The sequence below is a fragment of the Triturus cristatus genome, chromosome 7 (genome assembly GCF_964204655.1).
Source record: "Triturus cristatus chromosome 7, aTriCri1.1, whole genome shotgun sequence".
In the NCBI taxonomy this organism is placed as follows: domain Eukaryota; kingdom Metazoa; phylum Chordata; class Amphibia; order Caudata; family Salamandridae; genus Triturus; species Triturus cristatus.
The window spans coordinates 1,179,501,635-1,179,526,849 of NC_140590.1; the positions used below are offsets into that span (position 1 = coordinate 1,179,501,635).

General features: G+C 42.8%; 1 protein-coding gene across 6 annotated transcripts in view; it reads left to right on the forward strand.

Annotated features, from left to right (window-relative positions):
* Window positions 1-25,215, forward strand: part of LOC146811394 (uncharacterized) — a 66,096-nt gene that overhangs the window by 35,202 nt on the left and 5,679 nt on the right. For 4 of the 6 annotated variants that reach the window (XM_085618503.1, XM_085618507.1, XM_085618506.1 and 1 more), the window contains 14 exons: window positions 3,075-3,131; window positions 4,153-4,197; window positions 4,837-4,893; window positions 5,360-5,404; window positions 6,107-6,163; window positions 6,573-6,605; window positions 12,473-12,532; window positions 13,511-13,579; window positions 14,874-14,939; window positions 16,348-16,428; window positions 18,171-18,248; window positions 21,421-21,498; window positions 22,945-23,022; window positions 25,145-25,201. In XM_085618503.1, coding sequence (XP_085474629.1) covers window positions 3,075-3,131; window positions 4,153-4,197; window positions 4,837-4,893; window positions 5,360-5,404; window positions 6,107-6,163; window positions 6,573-6,605; window positions 12,473-12,532; window positions 13,511-13,579; window positions 14,874-14,939; window positions 16,348-16,428; window positions 18,171-18,248; window positions 21,421-21,498; window positions 22,945-23,022; window positions 25,145-25,201 — 861 coding nt within the window. The remainder of the gene's footprint in view (window positions 1-3,074; window positions 3,132-4,152; window positions 4,198-4,836; window positions 4,894-5,359; window positions 5,405-6,106; window positions 6,164-6,572; window positions 6,606-12,472; window positions 12,533-13,510; window positions 13,580-14,873; window positions 14,940-16,347; window positions 16,429-18,170; window positions 18,249-21,420; window positions 21,499-22,944; window positions 23,023-25,144; window positions 25,202-25,215) is intronic. The other 2 variants (XM_085618504.1, XM_085618508.1) reach the window with 1 other exon arrangement.

Here is a 25,215-nt window from a genome sequence, read left to right on the forward strand (position 1 = left end):
ATTTGTCTTTTTTAATATATTTTAATGTTAATATTATTACTACTAATTTACATATCAGTAGTGGGTTGCTGGGTTAGGACAGAGTGGAACGTTATTTAAAATAAAATGTATTTAAATTTAATGCTAGCTTATTTTCTAAGTTAATTAACTATTATTTGTCTATTTATTATGTACCATACCTAATTGTTAATTATCTAATTGTTGTAGTGTTTTAGTTCTTTTAATGTCTATTTTAATTTTTGTATGTTTAAGAAGCATGTGTTTTTTAAAATACTGTGTTATTTACTTTTAAGGGAATGGGATGGGAGGATATAACATTTTCAATATTTCTATATTATAGCCTTATAGCCCGCCGTAGCGGGCTATATCGGCTGTTAAAGGCCCGCTGCAGCGTTAAAGGCCCGAGCCGAAGGCGAGGGACTTTAACAACAGCAGCGGGACTTTAAAAGCCGGTATAGCCCTGCTACGAAGGGCTATAAGGCTATTAGAACATTCTGCCACTAGAGGGCAGAATGTTCTAACAAAACGAAGCCTTCAGGGAGCGCGAGGGGATTCAAATCCCCTCCGGCTCCCTGAAGTCTTTGTTCACAGCCAGAGCTGTGAACAAAGACACATTGGAATGTTGGTGCTCCGGGCTTATACCAGCCATTATAAGCCCGGAGCACTCCATTGTTTTAAATGGAGTTGCCAACATTCCAATGTTCTAATAATTGTTAATCGGCTATCTGACAATTATTTGTGTATAGTTTTACTGTTGTACTTATTATTTCAATAATTTGTTTTATTTTAATTCTTGTTTTGGAAATTTTGTTTGTAGAATGATTTTTGTTTTTAAATTTTATTTGTTTAAAAGTATTTAAATAATAATAATTTGGTACTATTTCGAATTTATTTTATTGTTTTTGTCATTAGGCAAGTGAATGCTTTAATGAGGAATGTAATCTTTTTATTTTTGTATATTTTTTTTACATGTTTTGTAACATTATTAAATAATATGATATTATGGAATATAATCTATCAATTTTATCTTATAATATAATGTTGTTTGTGGACTACTATGACTTGCATTCTTTATACATAATTTAATTAAATCACAACACTTTCCCTGCTGTTGCTTAGACTGGAGTGTGAATAGTAAATCTAACACTCCGAAGTCCAACAATTTCCCTACTGTTGGTAAAACTGGATTTATATTATAATTTTGTGTTCATTTTTAATTTTGTTTGTTTTTATTTTTATTAATTTTTGTAATGTTTATATTGGTTTTAGTAAAAATTTGATTTTGGGTGTCTAATATATTACTATTTATTATATTGGTTAACTTTATTATTACATGTTGTTTTAGAACTTTTTACAATTTATTATTTATTGTTTCTAACATTTGTGTAGTTTTTTAAATTGTGAATATTTTTATATATGTGTGTGTATATATAGTAATATGTATATATATGTATATTTTTTATTTAACCCCTTCAGCGCGGCGCGGATTACCGCGCCGTGCTGAAGGTTCCGTGCGCGGGCGGGGCCATGACGGAGCGGTTCCGTCATGCACACAGCGCAACCAACGCGCATGACGAAACCGCTCCGTCACACGCATCGAAGGGGTTAATCTTCAATTTGTATATTTTATTTTAATTTGTGAGTAACATTATTTTTATGTTTATGTAAATAGTTACATTAGGCATTTATCAAAATTAGGTTTATTTTAATAAAATATTTTTTATTAAAATTATGTATTTATATGAATACTTATATAATTATTCTTTTACCATATAAAGTGCCAAATTGCATTGGAGTTTTGGGATGAACAACTCTTATATAGTTTGTGTGTATATATATATATATATATATATATATATATATATATATATATATATATATATATATATATATATTATATATATTCATTCGTAGAATGGGTCATTCTGGGATTAAGCCCGTAGTCAGGTGGTGCGTCTGCCGGTATGCCCCCGCCGGTAAATACTTATTATCCTTTAACAGAAATTACACGCACTCTCGAAGTCCAATGCTCATAAGAAAGCTAATTTATTATTTGCTACGCGTTTCGACAACTTAATGTCTTGTTCACATATATATAACAATTTTTTTACCTGTATTTAGACAATATTCCCTTCCACAATATTTTTGTTATTTCCATTATATGCCTAGGGACACCATATTGTGATAAACCGAAGTTTTGACAGAACCTTTCTTTTCAAATGATATTTTTTAAGACGATATTGTGTCAGTGAACCATCACCACTCCCATCTTCTTGCTCTGTAGTTCTTACTTCTGACATTCATAATGTCACTTTGTATTTGATCTCTACTCCATTCCCCTCCCACTCTTCAATGTTGATAGTTTCATCTTCACTTTCGGGGTCTGTTATTGCAGCTAGTCAATCAACTGTTGGCGTGTCTCTGGTTGTTCTATTTTGGACTACTTCCTGAGCCTACTACTAATACCGATAGGAGTCCAGCGACACTAGTGGGCAATTGTGGTTCTTGGCTTCTGTAAAATTCATGAAATTCTTGACGAAATTACAATTGAGTTGCAAAATATTCTTAAGCAATAGTGGGTACATTTTGTAACCATAAATAGACTTCGCAGAACTAAATGGGCTGGTGAAAGTTTAATTCCACTGGCAACATTGGGTCCAGTACTTAAGTGTTTCATTTTGTGAGGATGCAACGGTGTACAATTCAGCAAGGGGCAAAGCTTGTTCCTACAAAATAATTTTAGGAATCAGTTTGGGCTAATTTAAAATTTTGTGAAGTGCATGACGTTAGCAAAGAATGTTATGAAGACAGTGCCACCACTTGGACCACCCCAAGGGAAAAAAACTGAAATTGCCTTTGGAGTTTTGTTTCCTACAGTCGATGAGAAAAATCTATATATTTATTTTGGCCGGGTAATATCCCGCCAAAATGGAAGAATTTCACCAAAGGCTTTATTCAGGAATAAAGTTCATAATGTCACACTTTCGCTAAGTGCAAACACTTTTACAAAAACATGCTAGCAGAATTATAATTTTGCACACTGCTTAATGAAATCCAAACCTTCTCTTCAACAGGTTATGGAGGTGGTAACGCCTATCTGGGAGCTGGTGCCCAGCAGGGATACCCTAACAGTAAGTTTCACATAAGACCGTTATATGCTATAAGCCTTGTTATACAGACACTAGGCAAGATTCTAACAAGCAATCTATAGAGATATTTTACCACAGGTCCACAATACAATACTCAATGGGGGCCATATTACACCTAGTGCCCTGGGGACGCAACAGGCATGTGCACCCCTGGGGCACTGCACTATGGTATTACATAAGGGGCTGCATATGCTTGTGAAACCCCTTTCTGTAATACTAATATCGTTGGCAAATGTGTAACTCTAGCACTATCGTGCGAAGGTGTTCCCACATGTGTATTGGGACGTGACCACTTGAAAATGATAGAATCACTTTGTCTCTGTGCCCGCACCCAGTTACAGATGTCGGCGCATAGCCATAGAAGCCCTGTCCGTGCGCCCCTTGAGGACAACCCTGTCTTCATATTTCACTGAATGTGATGCTCTTAGGGCAGCACAATTTTGTGGCTTCCCTGGGGGTAGTACATTGATGGTAATAGGGTGCACTGTTTAGAGGTGCGCTTTGATGCAAACAGGGTCAGTGCACCTGATGGAGCAGGATTTGAGGAAAAGAAACTTGCTCGGATCAGCCTCTCGTTAATAAGTACTAACAAATAGAAATAGTAGATAAAAGAAAATTAACATACACACAACATTCATACATGGGAAAGAGGCTTTATGGTTGCTTAAATAAAGAATAATTTGCTTGAAACCGAAAATCGTCTTGCGCATGTGCGAACCAGTACCGTGCAAATAACCATGTGGTTAACCATGTGAGAGGGAAACTCTCACGCATGCGCAAGGAGTTACTAACTGTAGGTCTCGAGGCACCACGTGCCTGGCATATGCTTGCCTGGATTTAAAAAGAGCTGCTAATCACACCCATCACATAATATGGGCCCTTATATATTCCAAAACCCTTATCCCAAAGTCTGTTTTCCTGGCCTCCTACTACCTAACCTACTCACCCGCTGAGGCTCCCAGTTTCTTGCATTCTTTCACTGCATTTTATCTTACGTCCACAGACGCTGCAGCTGGCACTGGTCTTGGATCCAAGCCTGGCAAAGGAGGTGAGTTACTGATGGAGGCATCCTTTGTACTTGTTCCTCCCTCTTTGCTTTCTGCTACCTCTTCATGTTCCTTTGTACTTCATATCCTGTCTTCTTTCTCTTTATTTTCTGTCCAACTTCTTCCTTTATTCTACTGTACTTCTGGGCTCTTTTTTCCCCACTGTACTTCTTGTCTGCTTTCTTCCTGTTTACTTCCTGTTCTCTCCACTCTTCCTTCATCGTGTTATATTACCATTGCTTCCTCTTTACATCCTCCTCTTCATCCATACTTCTTCTGGGCTTCATGCTCTCTTACCTATTCCATCTACTGCTTTTCCTCCAGTTTTTCATTCATTGTGTCATATTTCCCCCTGTTAGACTCCATCTTACTGTGCGCCCAGCACACTCTTTGTTAACTTCATCAGTACTCCCTGTTACTCTTCCTTATGTTGTACTTGTAATCCACAATCCTTTCTCTACTCATCCTGTTCATTATGCAATGCATTCTGTATCCTGTTCCTTCTTCACTCAGTTTCCAGGCAACTCCTGTTTATCAGTTAAATCCTAACCCAATTTACCAGTTTTATTGTATAAGATCTTCTGCGTGCACTTTGTCTCACGTGGCGGCTGCAGGGTGAACAAAATCTTTCTTCTTGGCAGGTTATGGAGCTGGGAACGCTTACCTGGGAGCTGGCGCCCAGCAGGGATATCCTAATGGTAAGACTCACAATGGCCTACCATGCAGGCCTCACCACAGAGGCAGTCTAGGTCAGGCATGCTCTGACCATTTGTTCCAATGACCTCACTGCACAGTTACAATATCCCACTGCACTGGTCTATTTTGCCTGCTATATGATCAGGCCTATTCTTCTTGCCTGACACAAGGTTGTTATTTATTGACCTCAAAGGAAGGTCTCCAAAACTGCTTTCATCATATCACCACCAGTGTACAGCACCTTCCTATTCTACAGGCCTCATACCAGGGCCTGTTCATCAGGTCTCGGCACAGGAGTTACTGCACTTTCCTTACCTCAGGCATACACAAGCTCTCTCCAGACTCCAGTGCTTCCAGTACGTTTTACTTAATTGCTGTCTTCTATACAGGCTTCAACAAAGTGTCTAGTCTACTAAGTGCTGTCCTCTACCCTGATATAACCCTGTTCTCTGTCACTCCCTTCCACAGCTGCAGGAGCCGGCACTGGTCTGGGATCCAAGCTAGGCAAAGCAGGTATGTCCCTTCTCTGGTTTCTGTGTCTCTGGACTTGTAGAGAGGTCTGGCTGCCATACCCTTCATTCGAGTCACACGCTTTATCCTTTTCCTCCTTCCCATTTCTACCCCGTCACATGGTCGTCATCACCACTCCCTGCTTTCTCCTCACTTCCTTCCTTTTTACCACTCACTTTCTGTGTACCTGATGTCCCTTCCTTGATAGTACCTTCTGTTTTAGGTTCATTTTGCTCCACTGTACCCATTTCACTTTTCTATGCTATTTCCTCTTTTGTACTTCCTGTTTTTTCATCCTTCCTGTCTCCTGTACTCACCTCACTTTCTTCATCTGTACTGTTAGCTCTGCTCATAATTCATTTCACTGTTACCTCCCTCTCACTTCCTTTCTTTACTCCTTGTTCTCTCCTTACTTCCTTAGTCTGCAATTCTTTTTAATCTCAATTAACTTCCCTTCTTTGTTCTTCCTGTTCTATCTTGATTGCCGTCCTCAGTACTTCCTGTTTTCTTCTCTTCTAAAGGCACATTGTGCCCCATTAAAAGTCTAACACTAACAATTTCTGCGTATCTACTATTGCCTACTCCCTGCCTCGGCTGAAACTGTCTCTTACAGACTCCTTGGATGAACACTTCTGCTTTTTCTTTGTATCAATATTTACTATCGCAAAAGGCTGGTAAGACCAACCTTCTCTCTTTGTCTGGTAGGTTATGGAGCAGGAAACGGTTACCAAGGCGCTGGGCCACAGCAAGGGTACCCAAATGGTAAGCCCCAAGTGGGACAAGTGTTAGGCATTGCCGGATAAGTACTGCAAAATATCACCTGCAACCTATATATTCTACAGAACCCATCACACTATATCCCTGCCAGGGACATTGGTGCAGAGATATATTTGAGCAATTACATGTAAAGCAAGCATTACCAGACACCTGGCAACTGATCCATTGGTGATGCTTCACAGATTGAAATGGAGCCTCACCCTTCTGATACCACTAGACTCACACAATTCATTGGAACCTCATTCTATCCCGACTATTCTGAGACTTCATTCGAGTATCAATAATTTCCCCCATTCCGGCCATCATCACTTCAATGGAGATGTCTTATTAGTGTATCCTTGCTCTTGTTCACTGCAGAGTCTCACCCATGCCATGTCTTCTTCTTTAACTCCAGGAGGTGCCGGGCAGGGGAAGGTGAAAGATCCAGGTATGAAAATGTTTGTATTTTTTGAGAATTGATATTCAGCCTTCCCTTGAATCTCATCTGGGGCTTGTTTACCCCTAGCTTCTTACTTGGCCGACTTGGCCCACCCTCAGCTCCTCACCACCTCTGCCCTCCCCATCTCAGCTCCTCTCTGTTTGTGCTATACCCACTACCAGCTCCTTGCTGTCTGGAACTATCCTGCCATCGGCTGATCCCAGCTAAAGCCCCCCTCTTGGCAATCTAGGGTAGCTCACCCTGAAACCTTCATTGTCTGCATCTCATCCCACCCTTAGCCCTTAACTCTTTGTGCTCTGTCCACACTCTGCTCCTCAAGGTGGGGCATATTTAGACGCCCCTATCGCCACAGGAACGTCACTTTTAGTGACGTTCCTGTGGCGATAGGGGCTTTGCCTTATTTGCAAGGCAGGGTTAAGCCACTTAACGTGGCTTAACAATGCCTTGTTAATATGGCACCCTTTAACGCGAGACTTAGCGAGAAAGGGGCCAGCAATGGGTGTTGTGGTGGGTGTTCCACAGCAACACCCATTGATTTTGACGCTGCCCCATACTTATAGGTTTTCCCTGATCTTACCCTGGCAAACCGAGGAGAAATGCTTTATTTCTCCTCGTGTTTGCTGTTTCTATGTGTGCTGCATTGTGCAGCATAAATAGAAATAGCAAAACACCATTGATTGTTTATGTTTATGAAGGTGTCCCTTCCTGCACATAAACAATCATCAAATAAAAAATGACGAGTTGCAACTCCTGTGTGTGCTGCATGAAGCAGCACACATTGAAGTTACAAATCACGATTTCAGATTGTTTATGTACAGGAAGGGACACCTATCTGGGGTATCTAAATTTAACCTCCTGATCCTTCAGTTTAGAGAATTCTTTGCCTAAATAACAAGACCACCAGCAGGCGGCCTCTCTCATGTGCGGTAGCTCCACAATGAACCCTGATCTGTATACTGGCTCTGTGAAACAAATTTCTTGGAATAAGCAAATGTCCACTAAATCAAGAAAAGTTCCCCAAGATAAATCTGATATTTTGGATTTCAAGCCAGCAATGTTCTAGGAAAGAATATTCCATTCCTCAATAGGGGAGAAGGAGAGAAGGATGGATTAGAATGAGAAAAAAGTAGTCAGTCCTCTTTTGACCCCAGCTGCCTGGAGTCCTTAAGATGTGTTGAGCTCATATCTTTATTCACAGAACAGGTGCTGGGTGCTATCTGAGGAACCTGATATTTGAAGTATATTTTATTTGGCATAGGGCTGGGGAAGCAAACGTCAATTGCAATAAAGTTATTTGCCAAAGCTCAAGATTGAAGCCGAATTTATATATAATTAAACTCTATCCTTTTGTATAACTGAAGGGCACTTACGAACATTGCGAAGCCAGTGCGTCACTTTGTTTATCAAAGACTTGTGATCTTCTCTAACACCTTACTGCAGCCTGGAGACGTTATGAATATAAATAGTTCCGCCTGTTCAAGATTTACGTTTCAATGAGGATGTTAGCAGTATTCTCTTAAATGGAACACGGGTTCTTTCAGGTTGTCGCGGACATGTCTTTTTCGTGGTCCTGGAACTGTTATACAGACTATAATTAAAGGTTCTTGCTTCCTAGATTCCCTATTGTGAGTCTTATGTAAGTCTGGTAGTTAACTCTGCTCCGCTTGTGGAGTTTGCAGGGTTTTCCACACTCCGCATTAAGCTGAGCTCACAGAGTTCCGAAAAACGGAGCTCCGCGGAGCAGAGTTTTTTTCCTTGCTCGCACTCATCAACATCAAGTTGGCGAGTGCGAGCAAAGGAAATCACCTTCCCGGCGACATTTCTAAATACGGGCAGTCACATTTCTCAATGCGGATGTCTGCACATGCTCGCGTTGAGAAATTAAGACCTCCTTAATCAGATTATCAATCTCAGTCAGGGTGTTACTATTGTTTATCTGATTAATCATTTTCTTCGATGAGGAAGCCCTTATAGATGTCTCCACTACCTTTCTGTTCCCCATGACAATGGGACAGATTGCAATCAAATATAGGAATTTGGCTTCTGGTTTACTGCTTGCCAAGGAGTCAGGAGAAAGTGTACATTTTGGCAGGGTTCAACACATAAAGCAGATCTATAATTGCTCGTACCTTCTGTCCCTGCAGGTGTCAGAGGGGTTGCCCAGCCTGGCCTCTTCTGGGTGATAATGGATGAAGACAGGCCTGGTCTTTGCCTGGGCATAGCCCGGGCGCGTCTTCTGCTGCTTGAGTTGACAGTGCACTTAATAGCCCTATGGTGAAGCACCTCCCTGTCATGATGCAATATGGGGCCTGAAGTCCCTCATGGCCCCGAGCACAGAGTTCTCCTTTCCCCGCGCTGTCGGAGTTGACAGCGTGCTAAATAGGGCTCTGGTGAAGAGCCTCTGTGGCGCAATGCAATATGGGGCCTGATGTCCCTCGCGGAACCCAGTACAGAGTTCTCCTTTACCCGCGCTGCGGGAGTTGACAGCACGCTAATGACCATAAATGGCAATTTCAGTGTTTTTTTAGAAGTGGCGTTGATTTAATCCAAAACGCTGCTTAACATAAGGTTTTTTTGGGTCAATTTTTGCAATTGTTTTATATTTTTGTAATATTTCGGAGGTCTTCGTACATATAGAGACCATGATCACTATAGTGATGAAAATTAGCAAAGTAACATCATGAGGCTCCTAGGGATGATCTGCCATCGTAATCACAACATGCTTTCTGAATGTCCGGGGACACAAAATGTGCGATCCATTGTAATCGCCAGATTAGATATAGTCAACATTTTTCGAAGTGATGGCATTTTCTACCCCCCAGTGTGTGTGGGGTTTCTCCATAGAGCCCTAGGCAGAAATCGGTAGGGCAGCATCTGTAGTCTTTGAGAACCACCAATCCAGTAAGGCCGGCAGAGAAGACTTCTTACATGCTCGCAGCCAATCAGAAGCCAATAATTCCACAGACAAAGGGGCCGATTCCGATCCTGGAAAAACCGGGTACGAATCGTCCGACGGAGCATTTTCTCCGTCCGACTCGTACCCGGGAAAAATACCTTACAAACATGCAAGTACGATTCGCACGGAAACACCATTTCCGTACGAATCGCAAAAAACACCGACCGGCATAAAAATACCCTCAATTCGGATCCGGGACTCCGCGGACGCGACATTCGCACGGAGTCAGGCAGCGTTTTACGGATCAGCAAGTACGATTCGTACCCACAGCACTTCGCACGGCAATATTTTTACGGGACCCAAAAAGTGCCGGAAAAGCTATGTACGCCGCGATGCACGACGAAAAGGGGGCCCGGTACGCACCGTACCCCCATCCCTACACGTCCGCTCTGTACCCCCAGCCCCACCCATGTACGCACTGTACCCCAGCACCCATACGTGTACGCACCATACCCCATCTCCGTACCACAGCCCCGTTCCTGTACGCACCGCATGTACGGAGCGTACCCCCACCCCCGTATGTACGTGCGTACCCCCACCCTCGTATGCACGGAGCATACCCCCACCCCTGTATGTACGGTGCGTACCCCACCCCCGTATGTACGGTGCGTACCCCCACCCCGTATGTACGGAGTGTACCCCCACCCCCGTATGTACGGAGCGTACCCCCACCCCCGTATGTACGGAGCGTACCCCCACCCCCGTATGTACGGTGCATACCCCCACCCCCGTATGTATGGAGCGTACCCCCACCCCCGTATGTACGGTGCGTACCCCCACCCCCGTATGTACAGTGCGTACCCCCACCCCCGTATGTACGGAGCATACCCCCACCCCCGTATGTACGGTGCGTACCCCCAGTGCTACGCGCTGGGGGTATGCACCGTACATGCGGGGGGTGGGGGTACGCTCTGTACCTATGGGGGGTTGGGGTACGCTCCGTACAAGCGGGGGTACGCTCCGTACATACGGGGGTGGGGGTACGCTCCGTACCTACGGGGGGTACGCACCGTACATGCGGTGCATACAGGTACGGGGCTGTGGTACGGAGGTGGGGTATGGCGCATACACGTATGGGTGCTGGGGTACGGTGCGTACATGGGGGCTGGGGGTACAGCACGTAATTAGGGGGGTGGGCTGGGGGGGTGTTCGGCGCATATGCGGGCACATGTTTGGACGTCTCCATGGTTGCTATGGGAGTTCGCTCTGTACGGTGTTTTTTCCATACGGTTGTGCATTCGTATGGACGGGACGGATCGTACTTGCGCGCTCGGACTTCAGTTTACCGATTCGTACGTGAAACTGTCCGGGGACGTGTCGGACACTTTTTCCGACCCGAGGACGTGTCGGGGAATTTTCCCAATGCGATTCGTATGGATTTCTTTACATACGAATCGTACTTGCCAGTTTGTACGGGACTTGTACGAATCGTACGTAAACAAATCCGGATACGATTCGTACGGGGAATATTTTTAACAGATCGGAATCGGCACCAAAATGTGTGAATCCGCGGACTTTCAATACCGCTAACCGATCAGCATTGCTAAAAATGTGAAAACTGTGTATGAGGTTTGAACCGAAAAAGCTAGCTGCACAGATATACCTAAAATTGACCATTTCAAGTGTTAATTACTGTTAAATGCTAATTTCTCCTGAAATACTGAGTAGATTTACACTGATCAACAAACAGGACCAATTTTACAACATTCTCTGTCCTCATGACAAAGTTAGTGTGAATCAGTCCAGTAGTTTGGACTGCAGAGGAAAGTGAAAATTAACTTAGGTACTTCTTCTGTACACTCCCAAAAGGTTTTTCCAGATGAACATTTGATCCTCTTTATCAGTCTCCACTAAATTTGACAAGAATAACTAAAGTAAATGGGTCAAGCATCTCCCAAAGGTGGTGCAGAGTCATGGAGCAGCTCAAAGTCTATGGAATCACCATGTGAAGAAGGGCATTTCCTATTTAAACTCAACCAAAATCCAGGGATAGATACTCAGCATGTAGCACATTTAGTCAACAGATTTGTCTTTTGGAGCCAGTGGCAGCTGCTATTTACCAGGGGTGGCGGGGCAGGGAGGTGTGAGAAAGGGGGGGGGGGGGGGGGTTGTAAATTAAAATAATAAATAATTGAAAGAAACACTTACCTTCAGGCCGGCCCATTGGCTGGCTACCGCCTCTCAGTCCGTGGTTCGGCGCTCAGATGGTGAATGTGGGCCTGGGCATGTTCTGCACCCAGGTTGTAATGCCGTCTGGGTGCAGAACATGCAAAGTACGCATGATTGTTATGGTCGTCCCGAGAGGGCCCGGCCAAACAGTTATGTGCACTTTAGAGTGGAGCAACCCCACCTCCTCCTGACCCTTGCTCTGGCAGTCCAGCTCCGCCCCGGAACCAGGAAACCGAAAACTAAAATGATAATAATGGTGGTTATTATCATTTTAGTTTTCCTTTAACTAGTGCTCGCAGAGCAGTGGGGCGACGCTCCTCCGCCTTAGCGTAGGAGCCGCCACTGCTTGGAGCTAAAAATACATTTCACAAATCACCGATTTCATTTGATTCCGTTTACAGTTTAGGACGTTCAAAAACATAGTTGTCTTTATCTGACTTTGTATGTGGTACGTGCAGATTACACATGGATTTCTGCAAAAGGAACATTAATCTTCAGAGCTACATTACCTCATCAGTGACTAGTCTGTGGGTTTACCACCCATCTTTGTGTCTTGCAGATCCTAATGAGACGGGCTTTGTTTTCGGGGCTTTCACACCTATGTCTGATGTATATTACATAATGTAGTGATGCTCCTAGAAGTAGTTTACTTCACACTGGGCACTATACAAGCAAGCATATTCATTTGGTCATTAGAGGATGACTGAGACCATTGTTGTTTCTTCTTCAGCTTATGGTGCCGGTGCCCGCCCATACCCTGCCACAGGACTCCGGCCGCAGTACCGCAGTGGTAAGTCTCTTCTACGGCTGCTGCTTCTGCTCACCTTTCTTTCGGGGTTCCAGGACTTGTAGGCATATTTAGGCCCTAATGTAAATGGACAGGCTGCTGTCATATTATAACATCACTGAGTCCATCGCAGCTGAAAGAAGGTCAGACCTTGTTTCAACTGTGATGGACTCTCTGATGCCATGTGTGTGTGGTACATTTGATGTCATAACTCCTTGCAGTTGTTATATGATTAAGTAATGTACTTAATGTATCAGCTGTGATACAGCCAGTCATGTAACATCTACCTCATATGCTACGCTTCTGTGATTTCATGTTCTTCTGCGGAGATAATAGGTTTAATATTGCCATGTGCTGCAGGAACTGCTATAGATTTTGTGATGTCATATTCTGTTGCAGATGGGATAGGTTGAGTGATATGCGTTTGCCACAGTAATTCAGTCCTAGGTTTACCGTTAACATGGAAATGCATTCTGACTCGGAGAGCTGGACTGTTGTCTTACCTCAGTTGAACCAAATGAACTAAAGTTGTTGATTAAAATGGTTTTTGGATGGGAAACGGGAATTGGCATATTATCACCCTATTTACACTGAATAATTAGGTAGATTTACACTCCCTTTTCTAGCTGCAGATTGCTTACGTTTAGTGACGTCATATCCTGCTGCTGATGTCATATCCTGCTGCAGCTGTGATAGGGTCAGCAGCATCATAGCCTGCTGCAGCCTTGACAAGACCCGCAGTGTCTTATTCCGCTGTATAGGTGACAAGTACAGCAGTGTCGCACTATCCCAGCAGCATGGCCAAAGTGATTGAGTTGTACTTGCAACATACACCTGACGAGGATTTTTCCTGCTAGACGGGAACGGTTAGGCGCAAGATGAATATTCAAAACCAACATCACATTTTTAGATCTCTGAAAAGTTTTTGACGTTTGACACCTGTTGTGTGGACTCAATAGTCTGTGTTATTATTTCTTGCAGAAGGGCAGTCTCCTTATGGTGCAAGCCTTGGGGCTGGTATCGGTGCTGACCCAGCATCAGCGAAATACGGTGAGGCTCACTTTTCATCAACCGTTTGCACCCTGCTGGAGGCCTGCCGCCATTGTGTGCCCACAGACTACACACCCATCATCCATCGCTGGATGCTCTGAGGTCGCTGATGCATGTGTGTGAGGCAGGCTCTCTGTCAGACAGGAAACGGGTAGCATGGGATGTTACCACTTCCTTTCAATTGTAGCTCTCCCATTCCTCACTCAGGGGCATATGTACAAGGGGATTGTGCCATCGAAACGTCACTTTTACCGATGTTCCGTTGGCGCAATGCCCTGCACCATATTTACAAAGTGGCATTAGGACACTTGTTGTGGCTTAATGCCACTTTGTAAATATGGTACCCTTTCATGCAGGTATCTGTGTGGTGTGAAATGGGTGTTTTATTTTGATCGCATCACCCATTGCTTTTTGACGCTGCCCCAGATTTACAAGGATGTGTAAATCTGAGGCAGTGCTAAAAACGAGCGCCTTGCAATAGCAGGAGTTAGAATGGCACAACGAGGAGAAATGCTTTTATTTCTCTGCGTTTTAGCTTTTTCTATGTGTGCTGCATTCTGCAGCACACATAGAAAGAGCAAAATGCCATTGAAAATTATTTATGTGCAGGAAGGTGTCCATTCCTGCACATAAACAATCATTACAAAATGGTTATTTGCTACTTTTATGTGTGCTGCAGAATGCAGCACGCATTGAAGTAACAAATTGCCATTATTGATTGTTAATGGACACCTTCCTGCACACAAACAATCATTCCCAGCAACACAGGCATCCTTGCACTATGGCGCAAGGTGTCTGCGTTGGCGCTAGTCAGCTATTTTTAGCGCCAGCACTAGGGAAAACACAGGGGTGCGCCATATTGTAGTAAATGCGGCACATCCCTGCATTTTAGAAATGGCAGAGCGTGGCGCCGCAAAATTTGCCGCTGCTCTGCACTCCATCATTTCCTTGTACATATGCCCCTCAGTATTTTTCTAATAACGTACTTATGTTCATTCCGTATCCCAAATCATAAACATAGAACTGAAGGACGTCACACGACAGGCCATGAGTACGTTTAATGTTCAGAAGTGATACATTATATTAAATACAGCTCCTTAACTCAACCTGCCCTTGTGCACAAGACTACTGCCGTTCATGAAAAATGACATTATAATTAGTACACATAAAAACCCAGAGATGTGTCCGAATATTTTTGGAACACAGACCCTATCTGATTTCCTCAAGCATAAAATTGTTTGCACCATACGAGTGGCCAGTAGAATCGCCTAATCCTGTGTACTTCTGCCTCTAGGTGGGGCCGGCAAGCAGCCCTACGGTGGAGCCCAGCTCGGAGCCGAAGGAAAGCCTGGGAAATATGGTAGGACTTATTCAAAATAACTGTATAACACCAAGCAAGACATGGTGAGCATGCTAGGAAGGAATGATGACACAGAAAGCGCTTGCCAAATAAATCAATTGTGCTTGTTAGCGAAAAAATGTGTAATTCATAAGATAGCTCAATGTATGGTAAGGAAGCTAATGCACTATAACACAGTGTAGCGGAAGCAAAGACATGGCTATCATTCTGGAGAAAGCCTTCTGACAAACGTTTGGTGAATTTGTTCCCTAGAAACATAGACGGAGATATGTGGTTGGTGCTTCCTGTTTTCGTTTTCATCTTCATGAGAACTAGATTCCAAAACGTAGGGTTTAACCAGTGCTTAATTTGAGTCAGCGGTTTCTGGTGCTCAGCACTGGTACTTAATCATCAACACCAGTGCTTTTCATGAACACCAGTAAGGGCACATTCCTTTACGGGGGGATTACATGATTTGCCCAGATCACAGGATGCTGAGCCGACGCTGGGACTCGAACCTGGTTCCCCAGCTCCGAAGTGGGCAGCTCTGGTCATTACTCCACATCCTCTCCCCACTTTCATGGTTAGTAGTGGGTTCTGTTTTAGGCGGCACTAACAGAAGAAATGGGCTGGTGCAAGCCCCAGCACTTATGTTTTTACAAATTAACCATTGGGTTCAATCTGTGACCTACAGAGGCCCCATCCAAGGTATTCGTGTGGCACTGACTGGGATAAGACCTGGCAGCAGGGGACAGTCCTATAGAAGGGGCTTGACTCTTCTGATATGGAGGCTGCAGAGCTCGTACAACTCTGCTTTCTCTTGGGACAGGGTTGCTTGGTGCCTCTGTGAGAAGGGTACGCCCTCGGAATATCGAGGTAGCAACATTGTGCCAAATATCATGGATAAAATATCAAAAGACACAATATCAAAAGGTAAGCATGTATAGATTTTCTGTACCTAACTCCACATATAGGTACCTTGAACGCGATAGATAGATAGATAGACAGATAGACAGATAGACAGATAGACAGATAGACAGATAGACAGATAGATAGACAGATAGATAGATAGATAGATAGACAGACAGATAGATAGATAGATAGATAGATAGATAGATAGATAGATAGATAGATAGACAGATAGACAGATAGACAGATAGACAGATAGACAGATAGATAGACCTTCAAGGTGCATAGATGTGGAGTTAAGAATAGTAAATCTAGTCTTCATTCACATGCAATTACCTTTCGATATTTTGTCCCTGAATATTCTTTCCACGATATTAGCATACCATAATATTCCTTACATAGTATACTCGAATGGAGTAGAGCATGCCTGGCCTATTCATAGGCCAGAGATCTCATATGTCACTTGGAAGTCTTCTCCTGGTATTTTGTCTTTTGACCTTTGTTATCTACTCTTCCACAGCCGGTGCTGGTCCTCTCGGAGTTCAGCCTTCTGTTCCACTTGCTGGCCCCTACGATGGCAGTGCAAAAGCTGGGAAATATGGTAAAGTATTTATCAAGGCCGCAGCAGAGTTGTTATTGGCTGGGTTTTAGATACAGTTCCCCGATTAAGATGCTATACTGCCTTACGTCAACAAAATCCAGAACCCCCTGCTTCCCAGGAAACAGATCAATCAGCACCGTAGCCCACAAAATCTAACTTTGGCCCATTCAGATTCAGTGGTGGCTGGCACAGATTGGGTGTGGGAGTGCAAGAGGCGGTAGGGGGTGAGAAGGTAGATAAAAACAAACAAACTTCCTCACCACGTCTCTCCTCCGTCACCTCTCCTGGCAGGAATTGGAAGCACCCAGGCTCCCCTAAGCCAATCACAACGCTGCAGTGCAGCGTTGTGATTGGTCTGAGTGCCGTGGTTCAGTGCTCAGATGGGGACTGGGTGCCGGGGCATATTCTCCACCCAGGCTGTAATGCAGCCTGTGTGGAGAAAATGCAAAGTGCGCATGACTGTTTGGCCGGATTTGGCCGGCTCAAGACGGCCGGCCAAACATTCATGCACGCTTAAGTGCACATACCACTCCTCCCCCTGCTGGCTGTGATGACAGCCATGCCCCTCCTTGCCCAGCAAAGCTCCTGCAGCAGGAAAAATTAAAATGATAATAACGAGTTATTATAATTGTATTTTTCCTTCATTTACACTGCTGCAAAGCAGTGGGGTGAAGCTCTTCCGCCTTAGCAGAAGAGCCATCACTGTTCAGATTCTGCATTTTATAATTCAAGTCATGTTTTAACTCTAGTTTTAGTTTCCTTAGAAATGTTCAGGATGATGAATTAATGTTAAAGTGCATTACATTGATCCAAGGAGAGTGAGATTATTGAGTTGCTACTATAGAAATCTCAACCTACAAAAATATTGCATCCATTATATCACATGCACTTACCATGCACTTACCACAACAAAATAACAGTAGTCAATAGTGCATGCAAATATTGCAGATCGATACTTTGACCATGGTATTGTAGTATAACATCATTCACTGTCTATCCAAGTAACTCTGCTGTTATAATCAAAAGTCGTGCTGAGAGCAGGTTAGTATTATTGACTTGAGCCATTCTTAATCCAATACAAATGACTCCTCCCAAACCTCATCTTACTACTATGATCTCTCAAATAACACTTTCGAGACTCTTCCCTCTTCTATCCCCCCATTATCCTTAGCAATCTAACTAACAAACTCTCCTATCTACCGCTCAAATTTCTCTATACTATTCCACCACTAATCCTTTTGCATTCCGGAGTAGCGTGGTACTCGCCAAAAAGTGCTTTGAGGCCTTGTCAGGGGAAGTAAGCACTTTATAAATACAATTAAAAAACAATACAATACAATATTGCTGATCTAAAATGTCCTTTGTTGACCCAAGTACACTTTCTTGTTTGTGGCAACCTATTTGGCTCCAGAGTCTTTGTCAGTATCGGCATTTAGAGGCCCTTCTCTTCTGCAGTCATAAATCTGTGAAAATGGTTTTTAACACTACAGAACATTGGGCTACTGGATGTAAATTTGAATGAGATTTTCAGTTTTCAAAATGACCAGTAAAGAAAAGAAAATAACATAACAGTTGTATATGCAGCACACTATCACCCATGATCTATCCCTGAGTCCTCTGGACAAAAAAGGGATGTTTGTTGTTACCCAACTCAATGATACTTGGCGGATCCTGTTTCTGTCCTCTCTTCTTTCTGTGCTTGTATGCGGTGATCTCTCAACCCTGCCCCTACTTTCTTGCAGGTGCTGGGCAGCTGCCGTACAATGGGCAGCCAATCGTGCCTGCAGGACTGGGAGGAGACTACTCTGCTGGAAAATATGGTATGTGGCGAATTGGAATGGTGCAGAGATGAAGATGGTTAGTGGTATGAAGATGTGGTCAGGAAAGCATGTGCTTGACAGGCAGCATTCATTTAATCCTGCAGTCAGGGAACCTTCAGCTAGTGACCAGCTTTCGTAGCGGTTACTGGACAGAGGCACCCCCTGACGGCAGGGAAGTCAAGCTAGGTTTGTAGTCTGTATCTGATGGGAAATGAGTGGAAAAGCAGACAAGCCTATATGAAAATAGATTTGCTTTGAGACCACTCTCTCAGAAAGGTTTGTGGAAATACTTGACATGTGGCTATCTGTGCCCCTATCCCCTCCTGACATATTATTACCATCAGCCTTTCAGAAGCAGAGATGAAATAACTGATATCATTGTTCTCATCATATGCTATATATTTTTTTTTTTCTTGAAATCTTTTTATGGACAGCATTTGTAGTACAAAACGAAAAGCAAGGAGTACAGGGCGCTGATAGTATGCAAAGGCATCCAACACAGTATAGCACAGTGTCATTGTACAACAGATTAATCAAGCATGGGCTGTGCAAGTTTGATATCTAATACAGTAATGTAAGAAGAGACCCAGCTAGGTTCGAGTTTGCATATATAATTGTTTGGAATAATCAACAAAGTACAAAAAATATTTGTATAAAGACGGTCAAATAAATGCCTTTAAAGTCTGATAGGGCACCATGGAGAAAAGTAGTCCTGTGGAAGGAGTGAAAGGAGAGGGAATGGGTAGAGAATATTCATAGGCTAACTCCCCAGTGAGGGTTGATGGTAGCTATGTGTTAGCTCACTCGAATAGTCGGAGCGCTGTGAGCCTAGGTGGTGTAAAGCAAGAGTACTCTATACGAGCAAAATAGTCAAGCAAAGATGGCCAGATATGAGTGAACCTGGCATCCGTGTGTGTTTTTTAGTGGGATAGAAGCCCCATAGCCATGGCATGCCAGAGTCGCGTGAACCATTGGGCGACGGGCGGAGCAGCGGGCTTCTTCCAGTGTAAGGTTAGAAGTTGTTTGGCAGCTACAAGCATGTGATTTATTAATCGTCAGTTTGTGTGAGTCATTGCCTCTAGATCTATGGGGCGAATGCCTAGGCCTGCTGTGTTATAAGATTTTGGAAGGGGATAGCCAAGTACCCCTTTGATGTAACTCCTTCCAATAGGTAGCTAGGAGAGGACACAACCACCATATATGAGGAAAGTCCCGGGCGTTATATTGCAACACCAGAAAAGCAGGTAGTGGGACAGATAGTGTGAAGATGCGTTGGAGTGTAGTACCAACGTGTCATCAGTTTGAAAGCTGTCTCATGTTGGGATATGCGTCTATAAATCTTGGGTATATCGTGCCATTTCATATCCCACTGTTTATGGGAAATGCCCTCTGTGGTGTGGGACTGCCATTGTGATTGATATGGGTGTAGTTGCACTGGAGTGGAATGTTGTACCACCTGGTAGGTACGCAATATCAAGCCTCGCATTCCATCAAAGACCCTCACTACATGCTATATTTTTAACCCTCCCACCTCACTCCTTGTCACTGCAGGACCTCCCAAATCCTCTTTGGGTGCTCTTGCAGGAGGACTGGGTGCTGACCCTTCTGCAGCAAAATACGGTCAAAAAGTTCTCTCACCACCCAACACAAGCATTGCCCTTAATGCGTCATCATCTTCTACATGGTACCACTATACCTACATTTTTACATTGTGGTATTTACCAAACAATCATTACATAATATCGGTTTCCAAATTTGGGGATCCAAAATTGCATCTGTAGTTTGGTCTCTTAAGCTAAATTCTAAGTTCTCTTTCCAATCTGGAGGCCACATCTGTTACACTGTGTTCAGATCTGAGCCCAAAAGTTCATAAGGCTAAAGGTCATTGGGGGTCTTTTCAAGGGTGGATGAACAAACTCGGTGACTACTTTTCTAAAAGATGAAAAACTGCGCAAAAGTCTGGGGGCCGGATGTACGACCCCTACAATTTGTGAATCGCAAATTGCGTTGTTTTGTGACTCGCAATTTGTGACTTCCAAAATGTAATTTACAACAGTGCCTCAGACACTCTTTACGATTCCTAAGGGGGTGGCAAATTGCATGCCTCATTATTATTCATGAGGCAGGTGCAATTTGCGACCCTATTGGTAATGGCCAGCACTCACAGGGATGGTGGCCTGCTGGGGTCAGCAGACCACCATGTCTGTGACTGCTTTTTTAATAAAGCAGTGTTTTATTTTAAATGCAGCCCGTTTCCCTTAAAGGGAAACTGGGTGCATTTAAAAAAAGAATAATGAAACGTTTCTGTTTCCTTTTTTAAGAGTAGGTAGTAGTCCGTGGGACCACTGCCTGATCTTTTGCTATTTTGCTATTTTGAATGTGAGTCACAAAGGGGAAGAGGTCCCGTAGGGACCCCTTCCCGTTTGCAAGTGGCTTACCACCTACTTGAAGTAGGTGGTAAACTGCAAGTGTTTTGCGACTGCAATTGCGGTTGCAAAACAATCGTACATATCATTGGGACTCGCTATTAGGAAGGAATGCCCTTGGCACGCCCCTTCCTAATAGCGAGTCGCAAACCCTATTTTGCGAGTCGGTACTAAGTTACTGACGCACCAAATAGGGTTTGTACATGGGCCTGACCTATTTTGCAGTCGCAAATGGGCCTATTTCCCGTTTGCGACTGCAAAAAACGGTCATACATCTGGCTCTGGATGTTTCTATAAAATACCAAGGCCTGGGAAGCTGTCCGGCTCTTTTGCTACTATGGAGGTCCAGTAGTCCAGAGCACCGAAGGAAGAGGAGCCTCAAAGGTCATAGCAGGACTGAGGTGGATTAGAATTGTTTATTGGTCACTCATTTAGATAATATAAACTCACAATAAAGTTCCAAAGACCTGAGATATTTCTTTCCTTCCCCGATAAACTGTCAGGGATCTCTGCACGTTCACCACCCAAATGGTACAGTAATCTGAAGGCTGCGAGACCCTATGTTCCCTGCTGTGCCAGACAGCATTCACTGTGCGGCAAAGAAGAATTCCTTTTAAGGTCAAGGTTCTTCCTCCCCACAAGTCACAACTGATAGATCAAGAGACGGCCCAAGAATAATGCAGAAGATAATACAATATAGCTTGAGCACCATTTAAACTGTGTATTCTAATGTGCTCCCTCCACAGGTGCTGGTCAGCCCCAGTATGATGCACAGGCTGGAGTTCAAGGAGGACTCGGCGTTGACCCATCAGCTGCCAAATATGGTAAAATAGCACCATCGACTCAATAACTTTGCCAGTACCTTCATCAATTATAATTACTTTACGAACAATGTCTCAGCTAGAATATTCAATAACTTTCCCAGTGCCTTCATGAGTTACATAACCTATAACTTCCCTAAAAACTTAATCAACAACTATCAATAGCTTCTTTCAATAGCGGACTCAACAGCGCCTTTGTTGGCTTTATCACAACTTCTCTAATACCCTGAAGTAATGGGTCCTGTAATCTCTCTAGTGCTGTCGTCAACATGTTTCTATAGCTTGCACGATCCCTTTACTATCAACTGCATTAATACTGTTGCAAATATTTCCCCAATTACTCCCTATGATTTGGTATTGGTAAAGAGTAAACATAGCTGATGCACAGTGATGTGCAGTACAGAACTGAAGGTAGGGTTACAAGGAGAGGGTTTCTAGGATGGGATGCTGTGTTCTGGAAGGAAAAGGTGAGCTTTTTGTCTGCTTTAGTTATGCCTTCTTAATTTATTTTTTATATAACAATCAATCAATACCCTTTCCAATAACCTCAATAGCCCGGTCAATAGATTATTCAGTTTATGAATACCATCACTATATTCATTCCCCATAAATTTACTATTAAGTTGTTTTCAATTACGATATCAAAAGCATCTACAATATCTTTTTCTTTAACCGTGCGAATAAAATGACCCTCTAGCTTTACCACTATTCTCCCCACTAACTTCATGACCTCTCCGTTAACCATGTTAGAAGGCTCTTCAATAATGGCTTCAATAGAATTAAAAGAAATGTCTATTCTAATTTTGCCATTGGTATTTTTAGTAGTACATTTTATATTGAATAAATACATCAATACATTATCCAATATATCCTTCTCCTGCTTTTCTAATAGTGTCTTTTACAAATTTGTCATTTAAATCTCCTGTAGTTCCCCCATATTACTTTTTTTAACAACCTATTCATTAACTTTACACATATTTTCTTACATTTTTTCTTCAAAATGTTTTGTAATTTCTATCGTAACTTTATTGGGAGTTTATTTATTAATAACCTAGCAATTTCATCTCCCGTGTTTTGTATTAATACATTCTTGAAGAACTAACATTTTTTTCCCAAAGACTTTTCCATTATCTCCAATAATGCCACCAAAAAGCTCTGCACATTCTTTGCTAATTTTTCCAACATTGTTACTGATATTTCTTTGCATATCTTCTGAAGAATTGCATCCTACAACTACATAACTATTACTGTGTCCAATATAGTAATCAATGCCTTCTAGAATGACTTCATCAGTTTTTGCTCCTATAACTTCTCTAGTGAATTTTCCAGTCCCTTATCGAAGAAGTGTATCATAGTCTAAGATTAGCCCGCTCCCCTGTCATGGCAAAGGTCTTTCTATTTGTTCACCGTGAGTCCATTACTGACACTGACTTCTTCTTACTCCTACAGGTGCCGGACAGTTGCCCTATGGTGCACAAGCAGGAGTTCAGGGAGGACTTGATGTTGATCCAGCAGCTGGCAAATATGGTAAATGGACATAATTGTATAATTAAATATTAATATCCACATATCCATCTTGTCATTGCAAAGTACTTCTGTTGTGACACCCTTGTCCCTGGTTATTGTGTGCTTTCTGCAACCCATCGTTACATTGTTGTACTTTTTAAATAACTCCCTTTTATGTTCCATGCCACTGCATAGTTCTTTCGGTATAGAGGCCCGGACTCTATGTTTAGCGTTCCTCAATCTTGTTTCATGGTGTTTCCTTTGCTACCTCCTGCCAGAGCATGGTCCTTCACATTTATTCCCTTGTAACATCTCAACTCTTAATCAATGCCATTACTTCTTTCTTTGTACTTTAGTCTTTGCATTTACTCCCCACACTATATCTTTGTTGTCATACCCCGCCATTACATACCTCTATATATAATATAACTTCTGCATCACTTCATGATTAGGAGGCAATTTTTATGAAAATATTGTCATCCTTTTTATTCAATTTTCTAAACCTGTAAAACAGTTCTGTCCTCAGTGAATTAAAAGTTATGCGTTAAAAGAAATAATACAATTATCTGTTGACCAAAACTTCTATTGAAAGTCGCTCTCTATTAAGCAAGATAATTCCAATCTTCCCTGTGCATCAAGGCCCAGTTTCTTCGGTTACAGAGGATGAAGTAGTATGGTCCAAGGTAGGCTCAGCCTAAAAGAAGAATAAAAAGTGCACACCTTTAATTCCACACAACTATTGCTATAGAATAGCTAAGATCAGACTGCGTAAAAATGCACATGGGAACAAAATAATATAAATAACGGCAAGGGTGTGAAGATGCCCGAATGAATGATAAAGGAATCCTCTTCGAAAGGGCAGTATGACAATTGTGTTGAAAAGAAGAGATAGTCACTGATTTTGTAAATAAAAGTTTTGAGAATGCCTTTCCTCCGGTATCTACTCTGATGTTCTGTGTTCGGACTCACTGTTCCTTCAACGACATTGACTCTCGTTCTCCTGAAGAAGTTGGCCAGTACCTTGGAGCTAATGGGAAATCTGGAAAGTATAGGAGAGTTCCTGGCGTATTTTATTTTTGAGTATGTTCGGTTCCCGGTGAATGTCACTTGTTACTTTGTGATGCTTTACTTTGAGGTCCTTTACAACACAGTTTTTACTTTGGAAAACTTTACGTCACGTTATAAGACACCAAAAAGCAAAGTGCAACTATAACGAATTTCATTAGATTGCATTAGTTTTGTAACATGTTTCCAAAAAATATGGATTTTAAAACATAAAATTCCTAAAAAATCTATTCTACATGCCCAGTTTGAACCCTAAAAATAAATTATCCAAACCCTCAAAAATAGAACACTACATCACCTAACTAGCCATAAAGTGCCCACTAGTACCCCTAACCTCAACCCATCCATAAGCCCTAAAACCACCTTACTAACACTATACTCAACCCATTCTGAGCCCTAAAACTCCCTTACAACCATACTCACCTCATCCCTGACCCCGAAAAATCCTTCCGACCCCTATACTCAATCCATTTCTGAGCCCCAAAAACCCCTGACAATTTTAATATTCAACTTATTCCTGAGCCCTAAAACCCCTTACTACCCCTACAGTTAATTCATTCCTAAGCCCTAAAACCCCTTACTACCGTTATCCTCAACCCATCCCTGAAGCCCAAACACTCGGTACTATACTTACCATCGCAAAGTAACGTCTCACAATATAAAGTAACACAATTTAACAACTCCTGATGTACAAGCTACTTTGCTATAAAACATTGTGGTAAACGTACCATGATGTAATGACTGTGAAATAGCAGTCGCACGCTATTCTGGGCACTGGAGAGAAGACCAAATGTCTGTAGCAGGGCCATATAAGGAGGAAAAGGGGCCAAGGAGTGTGTCAGGAGTGGGGCCAAAGCTGCAGATGTGGGAGGAGCTACTCCATGATCCTGAGAAGGAACGAGTCAAATGGGGGCAGGAACAACAACAATACACGCACGGACACTGCAAACTAGAATTCTGTCAGATTGCTCCAAGTCAAAACTCCACCCCCTCCCTCTATTGCTCACCCTCTGTTGTATTCCTTACCCTGTTTATTCCTCTTTGCCCCCTTCCCACCACTTCTTCTGTGCTTTTGAAGCAGGTGCAGCTCAGCTTCCATATGGTGGTCAGCCTGTGATCCCCACTGGATTAGATGGTAAGTTGGCTCAC